At 30.9% G+C, this 27120-nt stretch overlaps 2 protein-coding genes across 14 annotated transcripts in view; one reads left to right on the forward strand and one right to left on the reverse strand.

Annotated features, from left to right (window-relative positions):
- Positions 1 to 8421, forward strand: part of LOC143249731 (transducin-like enhancer protein 4) — a 122473-nt gene extending 114052 nt beyond the window's left edge. For all 9 annotated transcript variants that reach the window (XM_076500050.1, XM_076500051.1, XM_076500052.1 and 6 more), the window contains 5 exons: positions 1070 to 1215; positions 2011 to 2122; positions 4181 to 4263; positions 5129 to 5309; positions 6079 to 8421. In XM_076500050.1, coding sequence (XP_076356165.1) covers positions 1070 to 1215; positions 2011 to 2122; positions 4181 to 4263; positions 5129 to 5309; positions 6079 to 6186 — 630 coding nt within the window. In that variant the 3' untranslated portion in view covers positions 6187 to 8421. The remainder of the gene's footprint in view (positions 1 to 1069; positions 1216 to 2010; positions 2123 to 4180; positions 4264 to 5128; positions 5310 to 6078) is intronic.
- A 1874-nt stretch (positions 8422 to 10295) lies between these two features.
- LOC143249732 (transducin-like enhancer protein 4) overlaps positions 10296 to 27120 on the reverse strand; it is a 33517-nt gene continuing 16692 nt past the window's right edge. For 3 of the 5 annotated variants that reach the window (XM_076500060.1, XM_076500062.1, XM_076500063.1), the window contains 14 exons: positions 23726 to 23812; positions 22977 to 23045; positions 21931 to 22077; positions 21091 to 21199; positions 20715 to 20863; positions 20271 to 20341; positions 19477 to 19660; positions 18608 to 18676; positions 18158 to 18259; positions 17228 to 17373; positions 16730 to 16841; positions 16229 to 16311; positions 15355 to 15535; positions 14316 to 14985 (listed from right to left, as the gene is read on the reverse strand). In XM_076500060.1, coding sequence (XP_076356175.1) covers positions 14878 to 14985; positions 15355 to 15535; positions 16229 to 16311; positions 16730 to 16841; positions 17228 to 17373; positions 18158 to 18259; positions 18608 to 18676; positions 19477 to 19660; positions 20271 to 20341; positions 20715 to 20863; positions 21091 to 21199; positions 21931 to 22077; positions 22977 to 23045; positions 23726 to 23812 — 1617 coding nt within the window. In that variant the 3' untranslated portion in view covers positions 14316 to 14877. Of the gene's footprint in view, positions 11323 to 14315; positions 14986 to 15354; positions 15536 to 16228; positions 16312 to 16729; positions 16842 to 17227; positions 17374 to 18157; positions 18260 to 18607; positions 18677 to 19476; positions 19661 to 20270; positions 20342 to 20714; positions 20864 to 21090; positions 21200 to 21930; positions 22078 to 22976; positions 23046 to 23725; positions 23813 to 27120 lie in introns of those variants that run through there. The other 2 variants (XR_013027921.1, XM_076500061.1) reach the window with 2 other exon arrangements.

Genomic DNA, 27120 nt, shown 5'->3' on the forward strand with positions numbered 1-27120 from the left:
AGTAGCCAATTTGCAGTTTCCACTACTACTGTTTTCATGTCATTAGTTAAGAGACCTCTCACATAAAGTACGTCTCTATTCACTTAACTTTCTGAGGCTGACATTGTTGAAACCATTGCTGTTACTTTCATTTAGTTGGGAATGGTCCTCAGTATAATCACTGGTAAGGTGATAATTGTCCCTTCTATTATCCTCATGCAGATACTGGCAATAATCCCTTGGGTTTTTTGTGAAAGTTCAGAAGAGACAGAGGCCTAGCTTCTTTGTGTTGCACTTGTTCTTTAGTGCCTAGAATAATTTATTGGAATTTGGGTCTTGTGATTCCATAGAGTGTGCAGGATGATTTGTGGCTAATGTACTGCTGTTGTAGTGCACCTCTTTACTTATAGGACTATGCATTTAATCTTGCACAAAGTGAAAATCTGATATCTTGGTGGTGGTTGACATAGAAACTGCTCTAGGATCAAATCTAGGGTCAGAGCCCAAAAGTAGCTTTCCAGTGTAATGGTATTATTTAAGGTCCAAGCTCATGAAGTTAAGGATTGCTCAAATAAATTTCCTAAGTCTATGGTAAAATGCAAAGGCCAGACTTAATTACTAATCACAATAGATTTTTGCATATGTATTTATTTACCTTCAAACATGGTTTTATCTTTAAACCATAGAATTTGACCCTTTTGTTTGTTTCTTTTTCTAATTTTCCAAACACTAAAGTAGAAGTTATTGTCCCACTGCCTTCTTAGATTTTTTTTAATGGAAGGTTTGCAAATATAAGTACACTGTTGATGGATACATATTTTTCTGTTTTATTTTTGCAAAACATTGTACAGATTATTGTATAATAAGATGTTTAATATGAGGGCTTAATACTGTATTAATTGTAATAAGATTGGATAAAACATGTCAGTTACAACAAGATGTATTTTATGTTGAGAATGGGTGAACAGGTATTGAAAACAGTTATAATATCAAAAACCCTGAACACAGCATTAACATATGAAATGTTTTTCAACTAATCAAACACAGTATATTATAAAATTTCTGTTTTTAATTTTTTTTTTTAATATAGCCAACACCTCGTATTAAGGCAGAACTGACATCTAGTGCTCCTGCATGTTATGCTCTTGCTATCAGTCCAGACTCTAAAGTCTGTTTTAGCTGCTGTAGTGATGGAAACATTGCAGTATGGGATCTTCATAATGAAAAACTTGTTAGGTAGGCTTTTCACAGTTTCTAATGGTTCTTACAGAGATGCCAACCATTATGATTTGAGCGTAATCATTATGATTTTGGTGTATACATTACGACTATACACTCATACAGACAAATATTAGGACTTGTTGCAACTCCCAAATTATTATATATTATATAGGCTTATATAATAAAGTGATAAATTGTTCCCCCAGGGCTTGAAAGGGGTGAAAATTTATTTATTATTTTGATAATAAATAAAAGACGGTTTAAATGGCTACTTGCGGTAATCATGTTTGTGCTTGAAATAATAAAAAATATTTGTATCTCCGACATCTACCAATAGTTTGAGTGCAGTGCTTCTCCATACTGGGTACGTGGGGGAATCCATAGTTACATCATCAGTGCTTGTCAGCTAATCAGCGCTCGTGTAGATGGGTATTTCTCATTTTCTAAGCAGCATAGAAACACCAATGCGATACCACAAGATGGAAAAAAAGAGGCCTCGTTCACCAGATTATCTTGTTTCTGGCAAATTTAAAAGGACTAAAACTGTGAAAGGGCTCTGTCTACAATCATTATGCTCAGTCATTTGAAATAGTTGGCATCTCTGTTCTTATACACAGCCCACATATTTGATTTTCTATTTTTCTGTATGTGTTTTTGTTTGTTAGCATGTAATAGATATATTTATGAACATATTAAAATTGTTACAACATATTTGTAATTATAGGCATTAATTTAAAAAATAATTTGTTTTACATTTGTCTCTTTGTACTGATTGAATACATATTAACAAATTAAACATAATTTTTACAGGCAATTTCAGGGACACACAGATGGTGCTAGTTGTATAGATATATCCAGTGATGGGACCAAGCTTTGGACAGGAGGATTAGATAATACCGTCCGTTCCTGGGATCTGAGGGAGGTATGGTTAAAATAGCTTGAGATGTCAAACTTATATTTAACTTCTGGACTATACAGAGATTGAGAACATGGCATGAAAATGAATTTAGTGTTTCACCTTGTAATTACAATTGATATCACCACATCCATTTGTGCCTTATCTGATGAATGTGCAACTGTACAATAGCTCTGTATTGTAGTGTCCATTGCAAAATGATGTACCTATCTTTAGGCTGTCATGTCCAAAGCATTTTCTTCAGTTTTTCTATAAGTCATCTAGTATTTGAGGACAATGTATTCCAGGTATTCATTTCAACATTCTACTTGCACAATACACAGACACTGCATTTAGTAACTTTTTATTCTTTAGTATGTAGTAGTTGAACAGGATGTATGCCTGGAAGCCTTATTTGGTGAAAAGTCTTGTTTCCACATGTTGCATACTGTTGTCTAGGGCATGGACAGCTTTTAATACTGCCCTTTATTTATTTATTTTTTATTTACACCTCTTAAAAGATTCAGAACTTCACTTACTGTGACTGAAGTATGGTTTGTCATAGGTCTTATTATGGAAGGTGCTGGTGCCTCAGTTTGATTAATCTTCCTTTATTTTTGAATGCCATTAAGGACAAGGGATATTTCTGTGTGGAAAATTTTAAATTCCCAGACTGAACACATACTGCTAACTTATATATTCAAACTTTTAATATAGCTCACTCTTGTAGTTGCCTTGGTAATACATCTTATGTAACATGAATGTCAGGTATTACACTTTGTAAGCCATTTTCCATTCTTCTTTTCAAATCTTTTGGGGATGAAAAATATCCTTTTTTCCTGTGATTTTGCTTGAATGTATTTAAAAGTCACAAAGTAGTTTTGATCATAAGATAATTTTAAGGACAAGCATAACTTCATTCTGTAGATTTCATAATGAAGCATAAAGTTGAAACTAAATATTCAGTATTTTTATAAGCAGTTTACAAAGGGTTGTATTAGGCCAGTCCATAATTTTGAAGTGATAGTTAGAGGAAAGGCAACTAGCTAATTAACAGCAGTAACATTGATTCTTGAGCTACTTTTAGTCTAAATAGTATAATAGGTTTTGATTGTTGTTCATAATTCATCTACATCATTTAAGTACATAGTACATTTTATTGGCAATGGGGCTTATATTATGACTTGTGAGATTCACATTCTAAGCATACTGACCACTAGGCCATGCTAAACCCAAGTTGCAAAATTGGTTGTGTTGCACTCTTTGCAGGAATTGAATTACAAACTTTTAGTAGTACAACATTCAGTTGTACCACTGAGCTTTGCAAGACCATGGTCTCAGATGGGGCCAACCTCTGATCACTGTGAGCTTTGCAAAACTGTAGAAACTAAATTATTGCTACTTATGTAACAAAGAAATTCCAATATACATCAGTTTTTTTTTATTGTGCTTTTAAGACTGCATCTTTGGTACTCTGAAATATCATTCTCATATGTTTAGGTGTTAGGCAGATTATTTACCAAAAACTAAAATATCACTCACATAGATTAGAAATCTATTCCATTGCAATTCTCCATCAGTATCTAAAAATGCTGTGGGTGCATTATATACACTAAATGGTTGGATGCAGAATTCATAGTCCTCACAAGTGCTAAAAGAAGTCTTAGGTTTATTTCATCATATTGTCGCCAGAAATTAGATGTAGATTATTGAAACAATGGATACCCTTCAGTGGCTGTCAAGACATTTTTACTGTTTAATAAGGGAAAGAAAAATCATCAAAGCATGTCACTGTTCACCTGTTTCAAGTCCACACAGGACCAAGAGGTTACATCTTTGTTATAATTGTCACTAGAAATAACCAAACATTAATAAAAGGTTGTGTCATTACATTCATTATATCTTTACTTTTCATGTAGTTAGTGTTTTAGAATAGGAAGTATTTCACATGGTGTTTTCATCATTATATTACCTGAATTGATTGATTAATTATTTTCATTGTATGAAATTGTCATTTAAATGTTGAAATGTAAAGTGTATGTGTGTTTATGTGCATATAGAGAAAGATAACTTTTTTTCTTACAGGGGCGACAACTTCAGCAACATGACTTTACATCTCAAATCTTTTCTCTTGGTTACTGTCCTACTGGAGACTGGCTTGCTGTAGGGTAAGACATTATTATACAGCCAGTATCAAGCACTGAAACTATATTAATGTTTCAAAAAGTCAATGAAGAATAAAAATTAGAAACTCTATAACCTTACTGTTTTTAAATACTTTTTGAAAGCACTCTGTTGTAGGGTTTCTTACTTCACTAAAAGATATATCATAATATGTGTTTAGAAATGCATGTCTTGTGTTCTAAATAACCATACACTGACATTCTGTAGCTTCTAATAACTCCTTTTTATAGGAATACTTTTAAAATGTGGTATTTTTAATTTCAGTATTACTAATTTTATAATTATAAAGTGAAAGTGAAAATAATTTTTTTGATTATGAGTGTTTTGTATTGAGATTTCATTCTAGTTATTTTAACCTATTTGATATTTATTTATTTACATATATTTTAGTTCTTCTTTCAATATCATTCTCATAGTCAGACTAACACACAAAGTTAGCTAATAACCTATATATAGGAGGAAAAGCTTTGTGTAAAGAATAAAGACCTTGGACAACCATAGATTGCAATATTATTGTGTGGTGAAATGAAAAATTAAAAGTTTGTTAATAACATAAATTATTTTTAACCATAGATATTAAAAAATCATATAAAATGCCATTACCATTAGTTATGTGCAACTTTTTACTGTGTTAAAGAACAAGAAAATTATTTCAGTGCACATAATTCCTTGGATACTTGAGCTAAGATTTTTGTAAGTATATAGTAAAATTAAAAATCCAGCTATGGTATGTTTGCTTTTGACATTTTGAGCCAATATTGTATATTAATTTTTTGACCAAATCTCTGAATTTTAGAATCTTAATTGTATGAATGGGTATCATTGTCACCACTCTGTTCATTTATGTAGTATGGAAAACAGTAATGTGGAGGTTTTGCACTGTTCCAAGCCTGACAAATACCAGCTACATCTTCACGAAAGTTGTGTGTTGTCCTTAAAGTTTGCTTCTTGTGGGAAATGGTTCGTCAGCACAGGCAAGGATAATCTTTTAAATGCTTGGATTACACCTTATGGGGCAAGCATTTTTCAGGTGAGTGACTAACCAGAAAATAGTGATGAAAAATCCATACCAGTGGTTGTAATTAGAAAAAATATGTCTGTGTAGTCATTACACTTATTTTATTTATTTATTACTACTGACCAGTGACACCCTTTGAGATTTGAGTTGAGATAACAAATTTTTGTAAAAGCTCTTGGACTATTCTAAACTGTAAGTGCAATATCTGGCTCAACATTAACTTGCACAATATGTGCAGTAAAAGCGTAAAGCTAATATTTTATTATTAGCTTATCCTAATCTTCTGAGGGGTCAAATTATCCCTCCATAGTTAGTTTCTATTTTTGATAAAGCTTGATGCAGTATGTATAGATAGATCCTTAAGTGTTATAGTTGCATGCAACTCTGCTTCAAGAGTAATAGAAACATTAGTAAAGGTTTGGATGTTTAATACTGTGGAACAAAATACAGTTGGATAAAAAAGTAGTGAATATCTAAGAGAATCAAATTTTAATATAAGTGGAATACAAGAGTATGTTTTGGAAATACCTGTGTAAATTTGCTTGCACAAATCTTTATATATCTAGATGAATTTTCATTCCTAGTCTTTTACTGTTTATTTGCTTATTTATTCTATTTTCATTCTTTTTTCCTTTGAAGCAAAATTATATATAGTATTACCATTTTGGACAGAAAAAAACTTGTTAAAAACAATATTACCAAACATGGTAATATTTACTCAAAAATATTTTGGTTTAAGTAATGTTTCTCCATTTCTTACCTATCTTTCTCATTTTTACAGTCTAAAGAGGTTTCTTCTGTGCTGAGCTGTGACATCTCTTCTGACGATAAGTATATTGTCACAGGATCTGGAGATAAGAAAGCAACAGTTTATGAAGTAATCTTTTGAAGATTTTAGAGGCCTTTTGGTGAAGTTTCCTATGTTTGAGAATCAACCAGCAGAAACTGTTGTGTATATTATTGTACCTAAATTTACTAGAAAACCATTTCTGGATACTTGGTGACTGTTTCCAATATCTTGTGACTCTTCCAATGGAGATTTCACGTGTGTGTATGTTTATGTTTTTACTGAATTGTTTTGTGTTTCACAAACAAAGACAAGGACAGAAATCTGGCTCAAACCAAGGAAACCTTGTAATCAAAACATATGTGGAGAATACACCTATGTCAATGACTTGTTCCTTGATTTGCTAGTCTGCATTCCTAGGGAAACACTATTATCATGTTTTAAAACTGCTTTTAAGTGGTAACGACAGTGTAACTGACATCTCAGAAGTTCCTTCATTACCAGTTGTTCTGAAGAGAAGCAAAGTGGAAATATTTTTGTAACACAGTAACTAGAATCTTTTTGTCTGTAGTTTTCTTGCTTGAAAAATACACTTATATAGTGATTCCTTTCCTTAGATGCACACAAGCTTGTTTGAAGTTTAGAATATTTCTCATGGGTGAGATCATATGAAAGTTAATTCACCCATGTTTCTTACCCTTATCTTTTGGTTTAAGATATTTTTGAAATAAATTCAATTAATAGTCAGAGTAACAGAATGTAAAGTGATTTAGTAACTTCAAATATTTTTGTCAAAGTGTTTTGCATATCTCATGTTTCCATTTACCTATTTACCCTTAAAGCTGTTTGATGGATGGTTTTCAGTAGTTTAATTAGGACCTTAAACATTTTAATGTGTTATTAGTAATGATGTTTGAAATATTGTAACTTTCATGGAATAAAAAAAAGCCATTTATCAAACCTTCAGAATTTATTTATCACATATATTCAAAAACAGAATTTTTTATAATTAAAAATATTTTATAAACCTTTAAAAAGAATAAAGTAAATGAAAGTTTTTTTTAATAGTAAACCAGTCTCAAAGGAAATCATAATATATCATGCAATTTGTTTAATATACAATTCAACATTTTAACATTTGAGGCACAAATAACATTTAAACATAAGGTTAGTTAAAGTACTTTTAACGATAAAGTATGGGAAATAGAATCATTTTTATAATAAAAATAATAAATCCCAGAAGATAAAACTTTTCTTCATTAAAATTTTCACTGACATATCTTATGCAATAGGTCTTTTGTTTAATGCAAAGTTTAGGCTAGCTACCTTTACAAGGTCTTAAGTCCAAATGAACTCAATGCAACTGTTTAAGACTAGTATTTACATGCACAAGAGATTCTAATCATGACACCATTTCACCCTTATTCAGAGATAAGCAACACACATTGAACAGAATAAATTTTGAAAATTAGTTACACTGGTCATGAACTGTGAGATGCTGTGTAATAAAAATGGTGAGCCTAGCCAACCAGTGAGGTGCAGATGTCTTACATGCAAGTATTTACAAATCTTTTAATGTTGACAACAAGTTTGTTAAATTAGCACAGACTGTGTTATAGTACACAGTTGATGTTTACATTGTACTTTACTTTAAAATCATAAAAAAGCATGGAATTGCAGTTCTCATATTTTGTAAAGGTGATATTTGTTATAATTTCTTAAATGTACAGTTTAAGAGAAAATGGATGTTTCTCATATGTAGTTGAAAAATTTGAAAGAAAATAACCAAAAAAAAGTATTTATCATAGTAGCATAATTACTATTGTTAATAGTTAATTTTATTCAAAGAAAATCTGCAATCTTTGAGTTCTGAAATTTGGCACAATAATTATGAAATAATCTTAAAATTATGTTCTTAAAGAAATATCTACATATCAGAATGCATTTAATTTGCTTTCAGACTATTACAAAAATATTTAAAATATGAAATTTTTTCAGAATATTTTCATCAACTTGAGAAGATCAACTTTTCTAAAATATTTCTTTTGAATAAAAGTCCAACAGATGAGCTATTTTAAACTCCTCATGTTATCTAATACATTAAATCCAGTAAAGAAACTTTCATTGGCATTCATTTGAATCTGGATTAAAGAAAGCTTGTTTCCTTTGCAGATCTAAAGTAAATGTTACTAGCTTCAGTTCTATTTTGAAAACTATCAAAAAGAAAATCTGAAAAGATTTCCTGAAACATGTTCCAAAAGTACTTATGTTACTAGATCTGCATTCTTGTTCTGTGAGTATGTGAATTTTATAAATAAAAGTGTTTGTTGAGTAAAATATTGGTATTTCCAAGTTATTGAATATGTGCAAAATATTTAGTTACTGGTAAGGTATAGTTTAATCATTATGTTTATTGATATTCTTGTATATTGTAAAAACAATCACAAATGATACTGAAAAATGAAATTCATTCCCATTAGAACTTTATTTGGATTGAAACTTTTCCTAAGAGCTATAATTTGGAATATCTAGTAAATATTTATGTAGTCATCACAACTTTTAATGCACAACATTATGGAATAGTTATTTTATATTTGAGAAATCACTTTTGAGTAATGAAGTACTTCATGTATATTAATATAAAGTTATTTAACAATATAAAATAAGAATTTTAAAACTTATAATTTGTTTACCTCTCAATATTATTTTGAGAATAAAATGGGAAGCTTCCAGTATTATGGGTCAAATGGCTTTCTCAAAAACAGTATGGAGTTTTGAAACATATTTGTGGGTTAAGAGATTTATTTCTGTATTAAGTTTCATCTTGTAACAGTGGGACATGATCACCTACAAAATTTGAGGTACAAATTGCAAATACATCCAATCAAATAATTTGGTTTTTGATACTAGCTCTCTCTGGTTTCAGTTTTAATTAACTTAAAAACCAAATATAATAACACTCCTGTTTTTTATAAATATTAAGTTTTTATTATTTGGTTCTTAGTGCCTCCAGATAGTTAGCATTTTTTTATCTATTCAGTACTTTAATATTATTGAAAGTAATTTTGTGTTGTTTTTCAGTCACAGCTTCAATTAAGAATTATATTGTAACATAACGTTTTAGGACCTGCTGATCAATCTTGGCTGTTCCACACTCAAAATTAATTAATTAAAAAAAACAAAAAAATTATTATTCACGTGCTTATCAAGAATGTTTTAAGCATCTAAAGGCAACTCATTCCAAAGGCCAACCAACCTCTCAGAAAAATAAAATGTATTAGCTGAATATAACTGCCTCCCTGCCAAAATTTATACTTGTGTTCCCTAGTTCTACTGTTCTCACTTAAATGTGAAAAAAGATGATACATCAACACTATCAATTCCCTTTACAATCTTAAACACTTCAGTCAAATTCCTTCTAACTCTTCGTTTTTTAAGAGAAAATAATCTGAGAGATATAAGCCTCTCTTCATACGACAATTCCTCCATCCCAGACACCATACTAGTAACCCTTCTCTGAATCTTACCCAACAATTCAATGTCTTTTCTAAGGTAAGGAGCCCAGGATGGAATGCAATATTCCAAATGTGGCCTGTACAAGGAAATTATAACATCTTTAGGCTTGCATTCAGTATTTTTTTGATAGAACCTAAAAGCCTATTTGACCTATCACTAGCAACACACTGTTTGGATGGCTGTAGGGACTGATCAACTACTACATCAGAACTCTTTCCATCTTGACACTGTTAAGGCTATTTCAATCCAGATTATGCTTATAATTCAAATTATGATAACCTAGGTGTATCATTTTGCATTTGTTATGATCAAAACCCATCTGCCATTTATTTGCCCAACTCGGTAAATGATCTAAATCCTTTTGTAAATCAGCAAAATTCTCTTCACAGCTAGCAACATCAAAGACCTTATCATCTGAAAATTTAAGTATTTTATTGACTATTTCTTCATCTATGGCCATTGGTATAAATAAAAAAGGGCAAAAGTCCTGAGACTGAGCCTTGAGGTATCCCTACTTGGGACATTAATTCAGGTTAACTAAACTATATTTGTAACAACCCTCTGCTTTCTTTCATTCAATTTACCAACTTATCCTCCACACTTACAGAGACAATTTTTTCATAAGCCTTTTATGTGGCACCTTGTCAGATGCTTTAAGAAAATCCAGATACACCAAATGTACACTATACATTTCCTTTGTATCATTTTATTTATCAATAACATACCCTTCCTTATCTGCGCAAGCAGTAACCTTTTCAAAGAACATCAAAAGATTTATAAGGCAAGATTTTCTTTTAGTGAAACCATGTTAACAATCCAATAAAATTCTAAACCTTGTTAATGAGTTTAAAGAACATCTTTTAACTGACTTTCCAAAACATTTCCCTAACCACCTCAGAATTAATGAAGTCATCTTGTTTGATTTTATTTCCATTTATCAACAGTAATAGATATGGAATATTGCTTAAATCTTTATTAGTGAAAACCAAAATTTAACATCTCAGCCTTTCCATAATCATCAAATACTAGCATTCCTTTACCATTCTTTAAGGGCCCAACCTCCATTCCAACATTTTGTTTACTCTTAATGCATTTAATGAAATCCTTACTGTTAACTTTTACATTTTCAACCAATATTGTTTCATAAATCCTTTTTAATGTTTTAATTTTCTGTTTCATCAGTTTTCTTGATATTCTATAATCTTCTAAATATCTTTGAACACCAGTCAGTTTAGATTTCTTAAATTTATGATACTTTAATTTTATCTCATAAACTCTGTGTGTTAACCTGGGTTTTTAATTACAGCTACCTTTTTCTTTCTGTAAAGAATATGTTCACCATGAACACTTAAAAGGGTAGCTTTAAAACGTTTCAACATATGATCAGTGTCTTTAATAATTCAGCTGCCCAAATTCACATCAGATAATTCTTGTTGCATCTCTTCCAAAATTTGTTTTTTCAAAAACTGTAACCAAAATATCATTATTCCTTATTTCAATCTGCAGCAAACATTGAATTTAATAGAGCAATGATCACTTGCACCCAGATTGTCTCCAATTTCCACCCCCTTGATCATTTCTGTATTGGAAGTTAACAATAAATCAAAAATAGCATTGTTTCTAGTGGGTTCCTTGAAAAATTGGTGAAGAAAGCCATCCTGAACAGTTTTCAAAAACCTTTCTCCCTCATGGCTTCACTCTAGCATTTCCCAATCTTTTTCCCTGAAATTAAAATAACCCATAATTATGACTTCATTAGCAGCTAAAATGTAAATCTTATTGTAAAGTTTCTCACTGATTTCATTAATATTATTTGGTGATCTGTAACTCTTCCCCTCTCTTTAATAATTTATCCTTATTAGTATTAAATAGCCTCTAAACCTATATTTCAATGAAACTTCTGCCATCAAAATCACTTGTGTTTAACCATATCAAAATAATCCACTCCTACCAGGGCTCTAAAGTCATCTGTTTTATTTTTTATACTTCTAACATTACAAAAGTAACAATTAAGTCTATCCTTATAGGTACTTCACTCATTTCCCATGCTAAACTTTTCTCTACCTCTTATTCTTTATGCATTAATTTATTCTTGGCCCACACCACTGTCTAGTCCTAGTTTAAAACTTCCCTCACAGCTGAGTTAATAGCAGTAGCAAAAAATCCAGCCTCTAACCTATTTAAATGTACTCTATCCATATGAATAAGCTTCCTTCTTCACTGAACTGATCCCATAAGTCCACTGAGCCAATCTGTTCATCTTTGTATACTTTACCTAAACTTAGCATTTTATCCCTTGTGACCTACTTACAACTTCATTATAGAGTTAATTCTGACAAAACTAATTTATGACTTTTACATTAAATACCTTATCAACCCCTTGTACTTATCAATTAGCTCTTATGGCCTATCTTTCCCTACATCATTAGCTCCTACATGCACCACAAAAACTGCAACTCTGCTAGTGCTCTTTATTATATTGCCTGCTTTGTCATTTATATCCTCCACCTGTGCTCTTGGATAACATAATCTGATTATTTTCCATCTGTTCACCCCACAGACTATTCTATCCACATGACCCGTCATGGAATCACCTATAACTATAACCTGCTTGTCATCCATATCCTTATCTGACCTTTTGTTTTTCCTTCCTTCCAGTAGTTCCTCATCTGCAGAAGCCGAGGTCTGAAACTTGTTACTCAACAGAATAGGCTCATTATAACTGAATTCACAAATTTCTAATGTAATAGTACTTTCTAACTTCCTGGACACTATTGTTAGCTAATGTACCCTTTGCCTGTAAAAGCTTAAGCTCCTGAAATCCTGCTGCCATTTCCTATAGTCTAGACTTCTCTTTATCTATTGCCTCTTATCTTCATTAGCATATCCTCCAACCTACAAATTCTACATAAAAATTGCACATTTTCATTTCTAGCTTCCTTAAAAGTAAATGTAGTCCAAAGTTCCCAAATAAGACTCACTCACTTCACCCATCACAACTAAATAGCTAGCTCAGGTCCTTTACCAATACACAAAATAATTAAAAACAGTTGTGTACAACTTTTATAAGCAACAAACAAATTGAAAAAAAGAATGCTCTGATAGGAATATATGTAGCTTCAATAATAGAGTTAATGTACACTGAAATGCTTGTGGAACAAGCTATTGTAATAGCATTAAATAAAACAGACAATTATGAAAACAAATATATAAAAGTTAGATAATGTGAAACAACTATTGAAATTAAAAACTGTTTTATGTTTGAAAAACTTCTATACACAAAAAGTAAGTCTACCAATTGGAAGCCTACTATCTTATCAGCATAGACAAAGGCCATTAATACAGAACTACTTGCCCCATTTTTCTGGTGGAAATATGGGGCTTTAAAGGAAAAAAGAAATGTTTTTTCTTCTTTAACACATCAATAAACTACATAAAATTAGAATAAATAGAAAAAAAGAGGAAAATGGCTTTCTAAATATGAAAATAAGGAAAAAAATGAGTTTGAAAATTTAGCATAAGAAGAGTCACAATGGAACATATCTAAACTGGTTATCTGTTGACAATAAAAAGTAATAACAGAAACACAAAAAGATCGTTTAATACAAGCATCGAGATTATGCACCAATGAAACTAACAAATGATGTTTAAACATGAGTGTTTCAATGCAAACAATGAGAACCCTTTAAGATAATCGATGAACAACAAAAATCCAGTGAACAACACAAAAAGGGACAACAAAGCAATCATGAGGACCAAGAAAAGAAGTGTATTTATGAATGAATGACATTTAGAAGTGTTATTAGTGAAAAATTAATTCAAGTATGATACCAATTAAGCAAAAATACACAAGCATGAAAACCAAAAACAAACATTAAATTTTTATCAAAATTATATAATAATGAGAAATTTGGCAATGGCACAGTATATAAAATAATGTATAAGACTACAAAAATTCCTACATGGTAGAAACAGGTAGGAAAATAATGACCATATACAAGGAACATTAAAAAAGTCTGATGTACATGAACCTATGATCAAAAAAACAACACAAAATAAAAACTTAAAAAATATAAAATTACTGAATACAGAGAAAAATTTGTACAAAAGAAAAACCTGTGAGCATTGTGAATCAAAACCTGAAATTAATAAAACATTAAGACTGTCATTATATTTGTATGAAATTAATTACAGCTTAAAACCAGGGAGAGTTAACATCAAAAACCAGATTATCTGATTGGATGTATTTGCAATTTGAATCCACTTGTCTGTTAAATGTTCTAGTGATGGTGACTTACTGCTAGATAGAAAATGTTACACTCTTAGAAATCTATTATTCCAATAGTTGTTTTGAAACTTCATATCCATAAATTAAGTAGGTACCTCTTAAAAGGCAAATAGTTAATTTTTTCTTGCATTTTGTTTTTAAAAAATCCCACTAGAAAAATAATATTTACTGAAATTTTGTACCAATTTATAGTTAGAAAAACAGTATCATTAATCTTTATCAAAGTTTAAAGAATTAAATAAAACTTGAGATAAAGAGTTAACTAAATAAATTATTATTAAAATATGAATGTTTTTTCTGGTTTAACTTCTTTCACAAATGCAGAGATTTGAGAATGGTATACTTTTTCTAAACTGTAATCTATAAGAAAGTTCAACTATATTTAGGAGGAAGTGTTTTTTTTTAATGAATAAAAAGTAGTCCAGTATGAAATAAAAATATTTATTTCACATGAAAACATTCCACGTATAAATAACATGTTATACCACTCGTAACTATTAACTCCAGTTACAAAACTGAGAAACCCTATATAGGAATGTTGTTTCAGATAACCACAATAAATAAACAACAGAGAATTTCTCAGCCTGAACTTACCATACAATCCCCATCTGATTCAGATGAGATTCATCTTCAAAGATCATCATGTTTTTAGCATTTAAGCCCAAACACAATCAAAAAGTAGCATTTCTTTGGTATATATATATATATATATGTAAAGACATTTCAGAAGTGATAAAACACCTTTTTCATATACTGGAAACACATGCACCACATCCAACAATGTATGAGGCTCCTAAACCCTCTCCTTGTTCCAATTTTTCTTTTGCAAAAACATTCTTGATGGATTTCTAATCCACTTTTCATGAAGTACTTCTAACCACATTTTTCTCGATTCTTGAGTAGAAAAGTTTATCCTTTTCTCTGATAGAATTGTCATGCTCACTATTTATAAAGAGCTCCACATCACCAAGATTAATAAATATATTCAGTTAGTAAATTACTTCATACACAGTTGCTTTTTTGTCACCAGATCCAGTTACAATGTACTTATCATCACATGATATGTCACAACTTAACACAGATGAGGTCTCTTTGCACTGCAAATGACATAAAAATAATCAGAATCTAGCTTTCCATTTGTTTTCTGTATCAACAGTGCACCAGAAAAGTCAATTAGATTCAAACACAAAAAAGTAGTAAATAATCTTAAGTCAAATTACTAATAAAATAGCAGTTATTAATATATACAAATTGGTCAAATCTGACCTGTATATTCTGATTAAAATATAAACAATAAACATGTTCTTCTAAGAAGTTTTTACTACCCAACTAATTATACAAAATCTGTTTCATCACCACATCATTCTAGTGCTGCATATGTTTAAGCATACAAATGGAGCAGTTTCCTTAACATCAAATTTAATTAAGCACATCTGACAAAAGGAAACTTCAGTTTGATATGTTACCTGTAAGATACTGGCACCATATGGTGTTCTCCAGGCATTCAGAAGGTTATCTTTACCAGTACTAATGAACCACTTTCCACAGTGGGCAAATTTCAAGGACAAAACACAGCTTTCATGTAGGTGTAATTGATACTTATCTGGCTTGGAACAGTGTAGCACTTCAACGTTACTACTCTCCATGCTGTAGCAAAAAACAAAACAAAAACAGACAGCTACACTTTAATCTCGATGCATTATCTAATGGAACTCTTAAAATGTTTTCTCAGAAACCCTAAATCACAAATTATCTGTATTTTATAAAGATAAAAGTTTACAACTATGAATCCATATTTCTCTGTTAAAACAAAGCCTATTAAAATTGGCACAATTAAAATATGTTTCAAGTAATTACTTTTTTGCCTAATAAGATGTAGAATAAATAGCTTTTAATTTGTTAATTGATGAAATGTAAAATAATGTTTACTGAAAATTTTCATAAAATGAATTTTAATGCAATTAATCTTAATCTTTCACTGTGGTAAATTATCCCTATTTAAAGTTTGTATGCTAATTTATTAATTATAAAGTAATATAGCCTAATTATCTACTTGATTTGCTTGAAAGTAATTCTTGTAATGTTGCAATATTTCGAAACACTTTTTTCTTGTATTACACCAGTAAACTCATAGTATTTTGGTATAATAACTAATATATATTATATACTTACCCACTGCTAAACAGGCTCCTTTTAATATATATATATAATCACTCCACTGCTATTCAATCTCCATTAAAATTCATGTGCTCACCCCACTGCTAACCAGTTTCAATTAATATATGTATATAAACTTAATCAATTTCTATCCAGAATCCAGTAAAATATCTATATACTCACCCCACTGCTAGCCAATCTCCAGTAGGGCAATAGCCAAGAGAGAAAATCTGGGATGTGAAGTCATGTTGTTGTAGTTGTCGTCCCTAAAATGATAAGAAACAGAAACAGCAATTAAAGCCTTAACAAACAAAGCAGAGAGTATGTACATACCTAAATCTTTTATTATACATAACTTTCTCAGGAAAGAAATAATTCACAATTTACTCAAACTTGCATTTCTACACACTTGTAAGATAATTCAAGAACATAAACTTCTTTTGAAGAAAGATATAATCCAGTTTAACATAATATCAATAACAATAGGTAATACTTTCAAGCTGTTCTGTTAATATAAAACTTAGTAGTGAAGAATATCCTCTAGTCTTACAATCAACTTATTTCTCAGATTTCAGGAATAAAATGGATTAATCTTCTGTTTTCTTTCATGTGAAATCAGTACACACTAAATGTACATTACAGTCTAAACCATAGTTTCATGTTCCACAAACAGTGTTAACTCACCTCCCTGAGGTCCCAGGAACGTACAGTATTATCTAATCCTCCAGTCCACAGTTTAGTTCCATCACTGGATATATCTATACAACTAGCACCATCCGTGTGTCCCTGAAACTGCCTGTTAGTAACAAGTATACAAATATTCTTTATTTTTCTATACTGTATTTATTCACAGCTCAAATGTATACATTCATACACACAAATTAAATAAAACCATAAGCTTAATGACATGGTACTAATTAAGACTGAATCTTTCAATAACATGTGACTCAATACATAGATGGAGTTATTTACCTGCCTGTGTTCATACACTTCTTTGTGCATCATACTGCTTTAGTAAATATTTTATTACACATTATTCTCTCTTATTACATAACTATACCTTTACTATAGAAACATTAATGTAGTTAAGTCCCATCAATTTGTATAAAAATTACACTCATTTCTTCACAGAAAGGTTTATATAAACAAACTGTACATATAGAAATACCTTGGAGAACCCACCTAACAAGTTTTTCATTATGAAGATCCCACACTGCAATGTTTCCATCACTACAGCAACTAAAACACACTTTAGAGTCTGGACTGATAGCAAGAGCATAACATGCAGGAGCACTAGATGTCAGTTCTGCCTTAATACGAGGTGTTGGCTATTTAAGATATAAAATTTCATAAATTCTAGTTAAACAGAATTAATTAACAAAACACCTTGAATAAGTTACCACATCACTAGCTTTTTCTTAAACTTTCAATTTGGCCGAGTTAAAGATTATATTATAAAAGACACACAAAAATTTTAGTTCAACTAATACAGATAATTACAAGAATAATATAAAATTAGGTATGTTACTAGAAAAATTATTATAAGATAAAACTGTATCATATGTTTGAAAGACATAACCTCAAATTTTCAAATACAATGGATGCCTAGAAAATTTGACTTTATTATTTGTTCACCTATTTTACAAACAATTTCCAATACTTTTACAGTACTGTAAACAGATTAAAAATTATTATCCACTGCCACATAAAAAGCACTTGATCTCATCCACTGTATAAATTGCTAACCAAAAGTCTTAAATGAAAACCCAACTTCTAAGTGTTTTTGAATATTTCTAATGCACCATTAAAATGGAGAGAATAAACTAACTTGCCAAACAATTCTTGTGTGCAAGAGGATAAATAATATGTACTGTTTGTTTGTGCGTTTGCAATTAAGCACTAAGCTACTCCAAACAGGCTACTTGTACTCTACCAACCACAGGTATCAAAACTGGTTTCTATCATTGTTAAGTCTGGAAACATACTGCTGTGGCACTGGAGGGTTATAAAAGACTGCATCTCAACAATACCCACAAAAGTTTTAAAACTTACTTCTAAACATATTACAACTGCTAAAACCACTAGCAATTAACACTGTTTAACCATACTTACAGAAGTAAGGTCCCAAATGGAAATGGTACTGGCTTCACCTCCAACAACAAGAGTCCGGCCATCAGGCAAGAGTTTGCAAGATCGAATATAATTGTCACGTTGCTGTTACAAAAGAAAAAAACATTTTTTTCAGTCCAAGTTACACAAATCACTCAATTTGTCCTTCCTTACTTCTTTTTAAAATCAATGTTGATAAATTCATATAAAAATAACAATTCTTTTTCAAGAACAAAAAACACAAAATATTCTATTTTGATAGTCAGTATAGCACCATGGTTTCACATTTCCTTATTTTACATTGAAAAACAACAAAAAATTTTAGTAACCATTTATGAAAAAAAAATCTTAATTCTGTAGATAAATATAGACTAGAAAATCAACTTATAATTAATTATTTAAAAGATAACTTAAACATAAAACCAAAACAAGTTGAAAGAATGTTATATTTACCAAACAATCAAGCTGAGACACAGGACTTTTACTTCCAGGCTGAGTTATGTCCCATACTTTCACACAACCCTAGTAATACAGAATAAGACTTATATTAAAACTATTAATGAGTCAGTTTTAATTGCTGGATTATTAATTAATACAATGACATATTTTTCCACCATATTCACATAACCAAACAATAATGATAAAGTGCTCAGATTTTGAAATAAGAAACCATAACTGATGATTTACAGTAAGCATACCTGATTAAGGTCTAGTATACGTATGCAGCTTAATGCACAAGTTTAAATGAGTAAACCAGTTAAAATATGGCAATTTTGCTCTGTTCTTCACAGTACAGAGTTTTAACATATTTTAATAAATGAAAAAGATTTCATAGACTGCTTTATGACAAACTGTTAAGTGACATTAAAAGCTTTAAAAATATGTAGTTAATTTCAGAAAAGGTTTAGTTTGTTTTGAATTTTTGTTCAAAGCTACAAGAGGGCTATCTAAGCTAGCCATCCCCAATTTAGCAGTGCAAGACAAGAGAAGGCAGCTAGTCATCACCACCTACTGCCAACTCTTGGGCTACTCTTTCATCAATGAATAGTGGGATTGAACATCACATTATAATACCCCCATGGCTGAGAGGACAAGCATGTTTGGTGTGATGGGGATTCGAACCTGCAAACCTCATATTACAAGTTGAGTGCTTTAACCACCTGGCCATGCCCGACTTCAGAAAAGGTTAATGACTCCTGGTCTTATTCATCAACAATCCAAACTTCTAACTACATAACTTAAAAATTCAGTCAAACTTTCCCACATATACGTTTCAAAATCTAACTAGTATGTCATTCACAAAACTTATAGTTCCTACCAACCTTTCCACCTGTGTAAACATACTTGGTGGGACTACTAATAGTTACAGCACACACAACTTCCCCATGACTGAGTGTATTTATTGCATGAGCATGTCGTGGAATTCCTGGACCAATTAATGCATCTGGAGGAAATGGAATGGGCTGCATTTGGCCATCGGCACTGACATGGTAAGAGTAAGTTCTGCTGATAAATAAAAAATTAAAAAACAGAACAATTTAATAATTCATTACTATTGCATCACCTTCTATAAATTAAAATTCTCTATAATAGAAACATAAATTTCCTGAGTGGATGGTTCTACACTTTTTTTATGAGCATCTTATACCATTACTTCACCTCTGATCCATCTGTATTCCTATAGTTATGATCACTAAAACATACATGTTGCATGGATTAAATAGAAAAACAATTCATAAGAAAATTCAACCTCACATGAGGAAATGTAATCTTCATGGTTGTTTTCCCTCAAGAGATTAAAATTTTACTTCATTATTTCTATTTCTGATGTTGATCTGCAATATACTGTTGAACATGTTCTACACTTTCAGTAAAGTTATTACAACTGCAAAAATCAATCATAATATTTAACTGCTGTTTAAACTGAGAAAACTACAACCAAACAAAATTCCCTAATTTCTGTAACGTCGCTTAGAAAATAATAATGTAATAATATAACACATTGTGTTAAAAAACTAAAAAAAGAACTGAATTTTTGTTATTTTAAATAAGAAGTTCTACATTGTCAAATATCATTTACAAAATGAATGCAACTACCTGCCATACAAATACTTACGGTTTCCCACCTGATGCAGGACCAAAAGCAGCAGCATTTCTCATTGCAGAATGTGGATCATAGCTTCCAACCTGGCATTTAAAAGCATTAAACCTATATATTAATATTATATATTTCAATCAATACAACTAAGAAAATTCTGATGGGACAACATTTTGTTACAGTTTACTTTATATTTCTATATTATCATAAGTATCATTTAAACAAGATATTTCAATAAATCAGAGATATGAAAATGTAAGTAAATTTTGGGGGAGTAAACATCTTAAAATAGTTAATTCCAGATAAAATGTTTATGCTATTTTTTTTCAAATAAACCAAATTACTTATATTAATAGCAGAGTAAATAAAAACATGAAATAAAACTTCAAATCTGAATTAAAAGTAAAAAAACAAACAAACATAAAACATTTACTTTTTTTTAAATCAAAATCCTTAACTCACCACTGAACGAGAATAGGAATTCAAAGATGAGGAAATACTGTTGTTTAGCATGCTCTGAGAAAATGGAGCATTACTAGAGCTGAGGTCTGCTGGGGATGAACTATGAGATCCAGCAAGATTACCATGAAGAGAATAAGGATATGAAAGACCTGGAATTAAAAGTTTCAATAAATCTCTTGTTGTTCACAATAAACACATTGAAAAGACAAATCAACTGATTAAAGATCTAAGTTACTTTTTCTTTTTTTTAATAACAGCTAAATCACTATATTTCATAAATATAAGCAATAAAAACATTTTACAGTTCCATGTCTTTTGAAACTATGCTTTAATTATTAATTGAGTTTAGCTTTACAAAGAAACGTTCTTCCTTTACCAAGTGGTAGACCTTTGGGTACTGATTTCAATCCACTGGATCCAGGAGTGTTGCCGCCAGAGCTTGTAGGAGTTACTGATTTTGGAACAGGAGTAGTTGACTTTTCACTCTAGAAAATGTATTACGTATTTTTTGAAAAGAATCAAATGAAAGTTTCTTCAAAACCAACACAAGTTACTGTCCATAATTTTAATTTTCTCTATCACTAGTTGCTATATATAGTAGTTTTACTTGATCTATGAAAAGCAAAAAGGGTTAAATTTACTTGCTACTATATAGAATATTTGAATAGTTACATAATTTAATTATAAAATTAAAATAATTTTTCACAATAATTTATAACATCCAACAAGTGTATTTTTTCACAATGAAACTGATTGCATTATTCTGGATGTATTTGCACCTTAGTTTAAGCACACACTTAAATCTACAAACACATTTTTAAAAATGCCTTTCTATAATATCTAACATATTTCAATGAAAAATATAATATATCAAGCAAAGTGGTGCTGACAATTTATGCCAATATAAAACAATTCTATATGAAATACAAAACCTAAAAACAAAAATGGTTCTATGAAAGATTATACGAGTTTAATTTAAAGTTCAATGACAAATGTTCATGCAATTTATTCATACTAATCAAACACCTAACAGTTTTTGAGCCTAAACTCAGTTCTTTCAATCTTGCTTGATAAGATTATACGAGTTTAATTTAAAGTTCAATGACAAATGTTCATGCAATTTATTCATACTAATCAAACACCTAACAGTTTTTGAGCCTAGACTCAGTTCTTTCAATCTTGCTTGATAAGCAAGAATGATAGGTTTTGAACTTACACTAACTTCCTTATGCTTTGATGAAGACATGCTAGGATTAGATGATAAACTGTTGTGAGGACTGAGGTTGCCACGCTCTTTCTTAATTGGTTTTTCTGTTCCATTCTCACAAGGAGAGGAAACTCCATTTAGTGGTCCTACAGAATCCTATTATCAAAGAAAAATGTTACTGTAATACCACAGTGCTGTAATGGGGAAAAAAGTGCTTTGAATGTAAAGTTCAATATCCAACTGACAACTTTCACAGAAACAAAAGATATATATACATATATATCCATGAAGCAAATGGGGCAAATGTCCCATAATTTTGAATACAGGTTCTCATAAATACATTTGAACATTTTATCCTTAAGTATACACTCCTGTGAATATACAATCACAAAAACAGAAGCTCGAGTGAATTAAACCAGTAAAGATTTCATTTCTTATCAAATAGGTTTTTTTTGCTTTCCTACTCTACAACCACCAATTACTTTAAATATATGTTAAGCCTAATTTAAACTAAAACAACACCTAGGCCTGTTCTAGAATAAAGACTGGACAAGGGTAATGACTCTCACTAACAAATTAATGTAAATTGTGAATCTCACAAAGCATTCCCATGCTTAGCAGATATTTTATAATAAACAGAATCCAATTCCTGTTTTAATTAATAGCTAAAAAATATATATGAATATAAAATTCTTAAGAGATGGATATTAACATTTCTCATATGATTTACCTTGATTTTAGATATTTTGAAACAAGTGATTACATAAAACAAATAAACTTGAAAAAAAACTTGGATTCTATGCTAATACAACATACGTTGAAAAACAAAAAAATAAGCAGAAAGAAATTATTGAAAAAATATACAAATTTAAAAAAAATACCTTGGGTGACTTAAATTACACTAAACTATGATTTTAAAATTTATGTACATTATGTAATGTATAATAAAACTATTTCTACAGAAAAAAAAACTATGAAAAGTTAATTAAATATCATCTAACTTAATAATAATTTCACAGAAATAAATATGCAAGTTAATAATAAACACAACTTGCCTCAGCAACATCAACCACCAGCTCCTGGTCACTTTTGTCTTCATCACTCTCATGTAAGGATCCCAAAAGCTATCAAAAACATGTCATAATTGGAACAAAACTCTTGAAAATCTTGACACTGATTTTAAATTTAAAAAAATCATTTACTGGTCACAAAACAAATTATTTTTCATTATATGTGTAAATTATGTTCTTTACAAAACTGTTCATAATCAACCTCAGAGTATTCAAATAGTAATAAGTTACACAGACATGCATAACAAGTAAACCGTTTCATATCAAAGGGGAGAAAATGCATACAATTTTTGGAAAACATTATGCCTAATCCTTGTGACAAAAAACTTGCTGACGTAAAGATGAAGAACTGTATACACATCTTTATTTTTGTGACTCGTTTATTCCTCTATTATCCTAAATTGAAATATCTTATACTCTTCAAATGTATTTTTATAGGTACACAAGTTTCATAAATAGTATATTTTAATTAAGAAAAGCCCTTATATAATTAAATAAAGAGAAAGTGTTCATTTAGTTTATGTACCTGTTAAAATACATATAATTCAAGTAGCTACAACCCTACAGTTGTTGATCACAAATACATATAATTCAAGTAGCTACAACCCTACAATTGTTGATCACAAATACATATAATTCAAGTAGCTACAACCCTACAGTTGTTTCACAAATACATATAATTCAAGTAGCTACAACCCTACAGTTGTTTCACATCTTAAAACAGTGTCCTTTACCTTATCTTCTTTCTTCTGTTTTTTCAACTCATGATCTAAATCTGGAGATCTACTTCTGTATTTCTCATTTGGCGAAACTGAATGTCTCTGTGAAATACGAAACAAAAACGACTACACATATTTTGCTTAGTTTAATTTTAAAAGATTACAAAAAATATAAAAGCCTGAATAGCTATGTCATCATCTGTATTGAAATATTAACTTTATAAGCATATAAACAGTGTGATGGCTGCCAAGTGATTCTGACAATACATTTATTCATTACCCACAGTCTTTGCTTGTTTTATGTCTCTTTGATCTATCTAACCTAGGATGCTATGTTCAGTTTTCTTTTCCTTTCTGTCTGTTATCTATTAATCTATATTTTAAAAAGTTTGTTATAGACAAACAAAGGGTATAATATTACAAAACTCTTTGGTTATTCAAAATTTTCGAAAGCTAGTAAGTAATCAACTCTCCTACCGCTTTCGTATCGACAATTTTGAACACAATACTTTGAATACGATAGCGTATAAAGATTCCGTGGTTGATAAAGGTTGTTCAACGTATAAAGAATAAGATGAAGCAAGTATTTCAGCATTTACTATGTACTCCTAAACTCTAGAAACGAAAACAGAGTAGCCAACAAAAGTATTCATATTTTACCTGAAACATAAACCATTTATACCATTACAGGTATGAGATTCTCACCACGAGGCGGAACCACTGAAGTACAACTAATCCCATTATAAACGCATTGTATGCGTTCACTCACAGGAATCCAGCTGCGGGGTATTATATTCCCGTTTTCGTCGTACACAGATTCATCAAATCCGTTGAATTGCCTGCAGACATAAAGCCCCATGGTTGTGCCCCTTCTTACCATCCTTGTACACATAGAAAACAGATGCTAAAGAACCCCCCAGGACATCAAATTAAGAGCCCAGCCCCGCTGTACCAATTGGAAACGTCACTTTAGGGCGTAACGTAACACTATGGGTGTTCCTGTACATCATCAAGAACGCTATTATCTTCCCACCCTGCACTTTTCACGATCGTACCACGTGACCATGCAAAATTGAAAACTATTAAATAGATTCATAAACTGTCCTAGCCAGCCTTTGATCCCTTGCAATATCCTGTAATAGTCTACATATTCGACATCTTTATTACGTCATAAACCTGTATGGTTTCTAATTAATTTTCTAATGAATTCAAAAACCAACTCACGAATCAAGTTCTTTCTGTACGCGTTAGGTGACTGGAATATAAATTTTGCTTTTTGTAACACGTTTTATTCACATATGTAAACGAATGCCTTTAAAGTTAGATTGATTATTTAAATGGAATAATGTCTTTTACCCAGATGTGTGTCTTAATTACCTGGGACCTAAATTAAAAAGATGGGGTAAGGTTATTACTGACAACCCTGTTCGAGGTAAAAACAAACAAAAAGTTGATAATATCCAATACAAAATATCACCTTATTTATATGACTAATCTTTGATAAACCGGTTTATTTGTCTTAGGTGTTATTTACTTAACAACGATAAACTGATAACATTCTACAATAGTTTTTAACAGTCACACACAAAGCCTCGACAACAAACTCTGTACTCATTTTATTCGGCATAAAAATAGTTTTGTTTGTTACGCCTATCACGCACGAATTGATCTCTCGCTCAATATCAAACTCAAGAATATTTCACACGCTGTTGGTTTGCGCTACCGCAAAAAACTGATAATTAGTTAAGCATGTATCAAACTACCCCTTTACATCTAAAATAATAAAATGATTTAGGAATGGCAAGTCTTATGGAAAGAAGCGTACCCTGGCTTGTTCAATCGACTGATAGCGAAAAAGGTATTATTCATCTCTAAAATTCTCAAGTCTATTATGTTGCATACGAATGCCTACACTGACGCAGTCACGAAATCCTTGCATTAAATGCTATTTTCAGATAATTTGACGGAGCGCTAGCGAAAAATAAAATCTATAAAATTCATCATAGACACAATGGAAAGTATGGTACAACAAAACTTTGATACACTACACACACATACATCTTGCGTAGAGCATTACTTATTCCGAAAAATGTTGAATACTGGCAATAATGATAACGACTATTTCAGAAAAAACAAACACTGGCAAAGTTCGTAGTCTTGGTTACTTCAAAATATCGCTAAGCTCACAAAAGTAGTTTAGCACTCGGTGTCTAAGCCCCAGTGCCGTGGGCGAGATGAAGGAGAATCGACCAATACACGGTCAGTCCAAGATTTTACACCCAAATATTTACCATTGTAATTTGGCTCAGCAGTACATCAGGAGGTATATAATGCTACAAAACGCATTTCGTTAATCACGTGGGTAGAGAAATAATTCACTGCGTAACAAAATTAATACTACAAAACTCAAAAAAAGTTTTATTGGTACTTATCAAAAATGAGAAATTAAAACCACACCTCATTTAAAGTGTATACATTATTAATTCTTATTGATTTGAAAACTATTCGATAAATAGTTAGTGCTTCCTTTTGTTAGTCTAGTGTCAAGTAAACGAGTTACCCAATCGATAGGAATTGTCATAATCAGATGTTCATACTGCCTACATAGCGTGAACATTGGTAAATTTTTTCTCACAAAAATGAAAAGATTAATTAGTAATAACAGGTACACCATGATTTGTTTATTTCTTCGTTGTTAACCACACAGCTACATAATGGGCTATCTAAGCTATACCCACTAAGGGTATCTAAACCCGGCTTTAAATAATATAAGCCTTCGTTACTCACCGTTGAGCCATTGGAGGCGCTACATTAGGGACGCAATCGGTTCACAATTTTTGTACCATCATTCAGTTCCGGATGCTTTGTACTAGTGGTTCCGGAATGGAAAAGCAAAGACTATGCCAAAAGCCCATAATTAGTTCCAAGCCGTTTATATTGGTCAATGTGCTAATGACAAAGGCGCCTCAACTATTGGACTACAAATTCCCTAAAGGAAGAAGGGGCTCCACAAGTTAGCCTCTTCAGTCATACAAAGAAAACGTGACCACCTGGGCGTGAACTGATACTGTCTTCCTATCTTTAATCTTTTACAACTCTAGCTCGTTCCCTTTTGGAAAAGTGACTTAACAGAACAGGGTTAGTGGACCGATTGGTGCTCTACGTGCGTAGGATTTCTATCAACAGATTAAGTACTAATCTCATGAATATTTTGTGACTATTATTATTATACCAACATAATTTATGGGAAATCGGAGATTATCTGAAATAGCTAACAGCCTCTTAAGATTAATGTTAGTTTCTCTAAAAGGGGAATGAAGACCACTTGCAGGCGTCACCTGTTTTAAGCACTTCCACATTATACAAGAGTGTGTTGTCTGTCAGTCAGTAGACAAAAATTGACGTCATAT

The sequence above is a fragment of the Tachypleus tridentatus genome, chromosome 4 (assembly GCF_004210375.1).
Source record: "Tachypleus tridentatus isolate NWPU-2018 chromosome 4, ASM421037v1, whole genome shotgun sequence".
In the NCBI taxonomy this organism is placed as follows: Eukaryota; Metazoa; Arthropoda; class Merostomata; order Xiphosura; family Limulidae; genus Tachypleus; species Tachypleus tridentatus.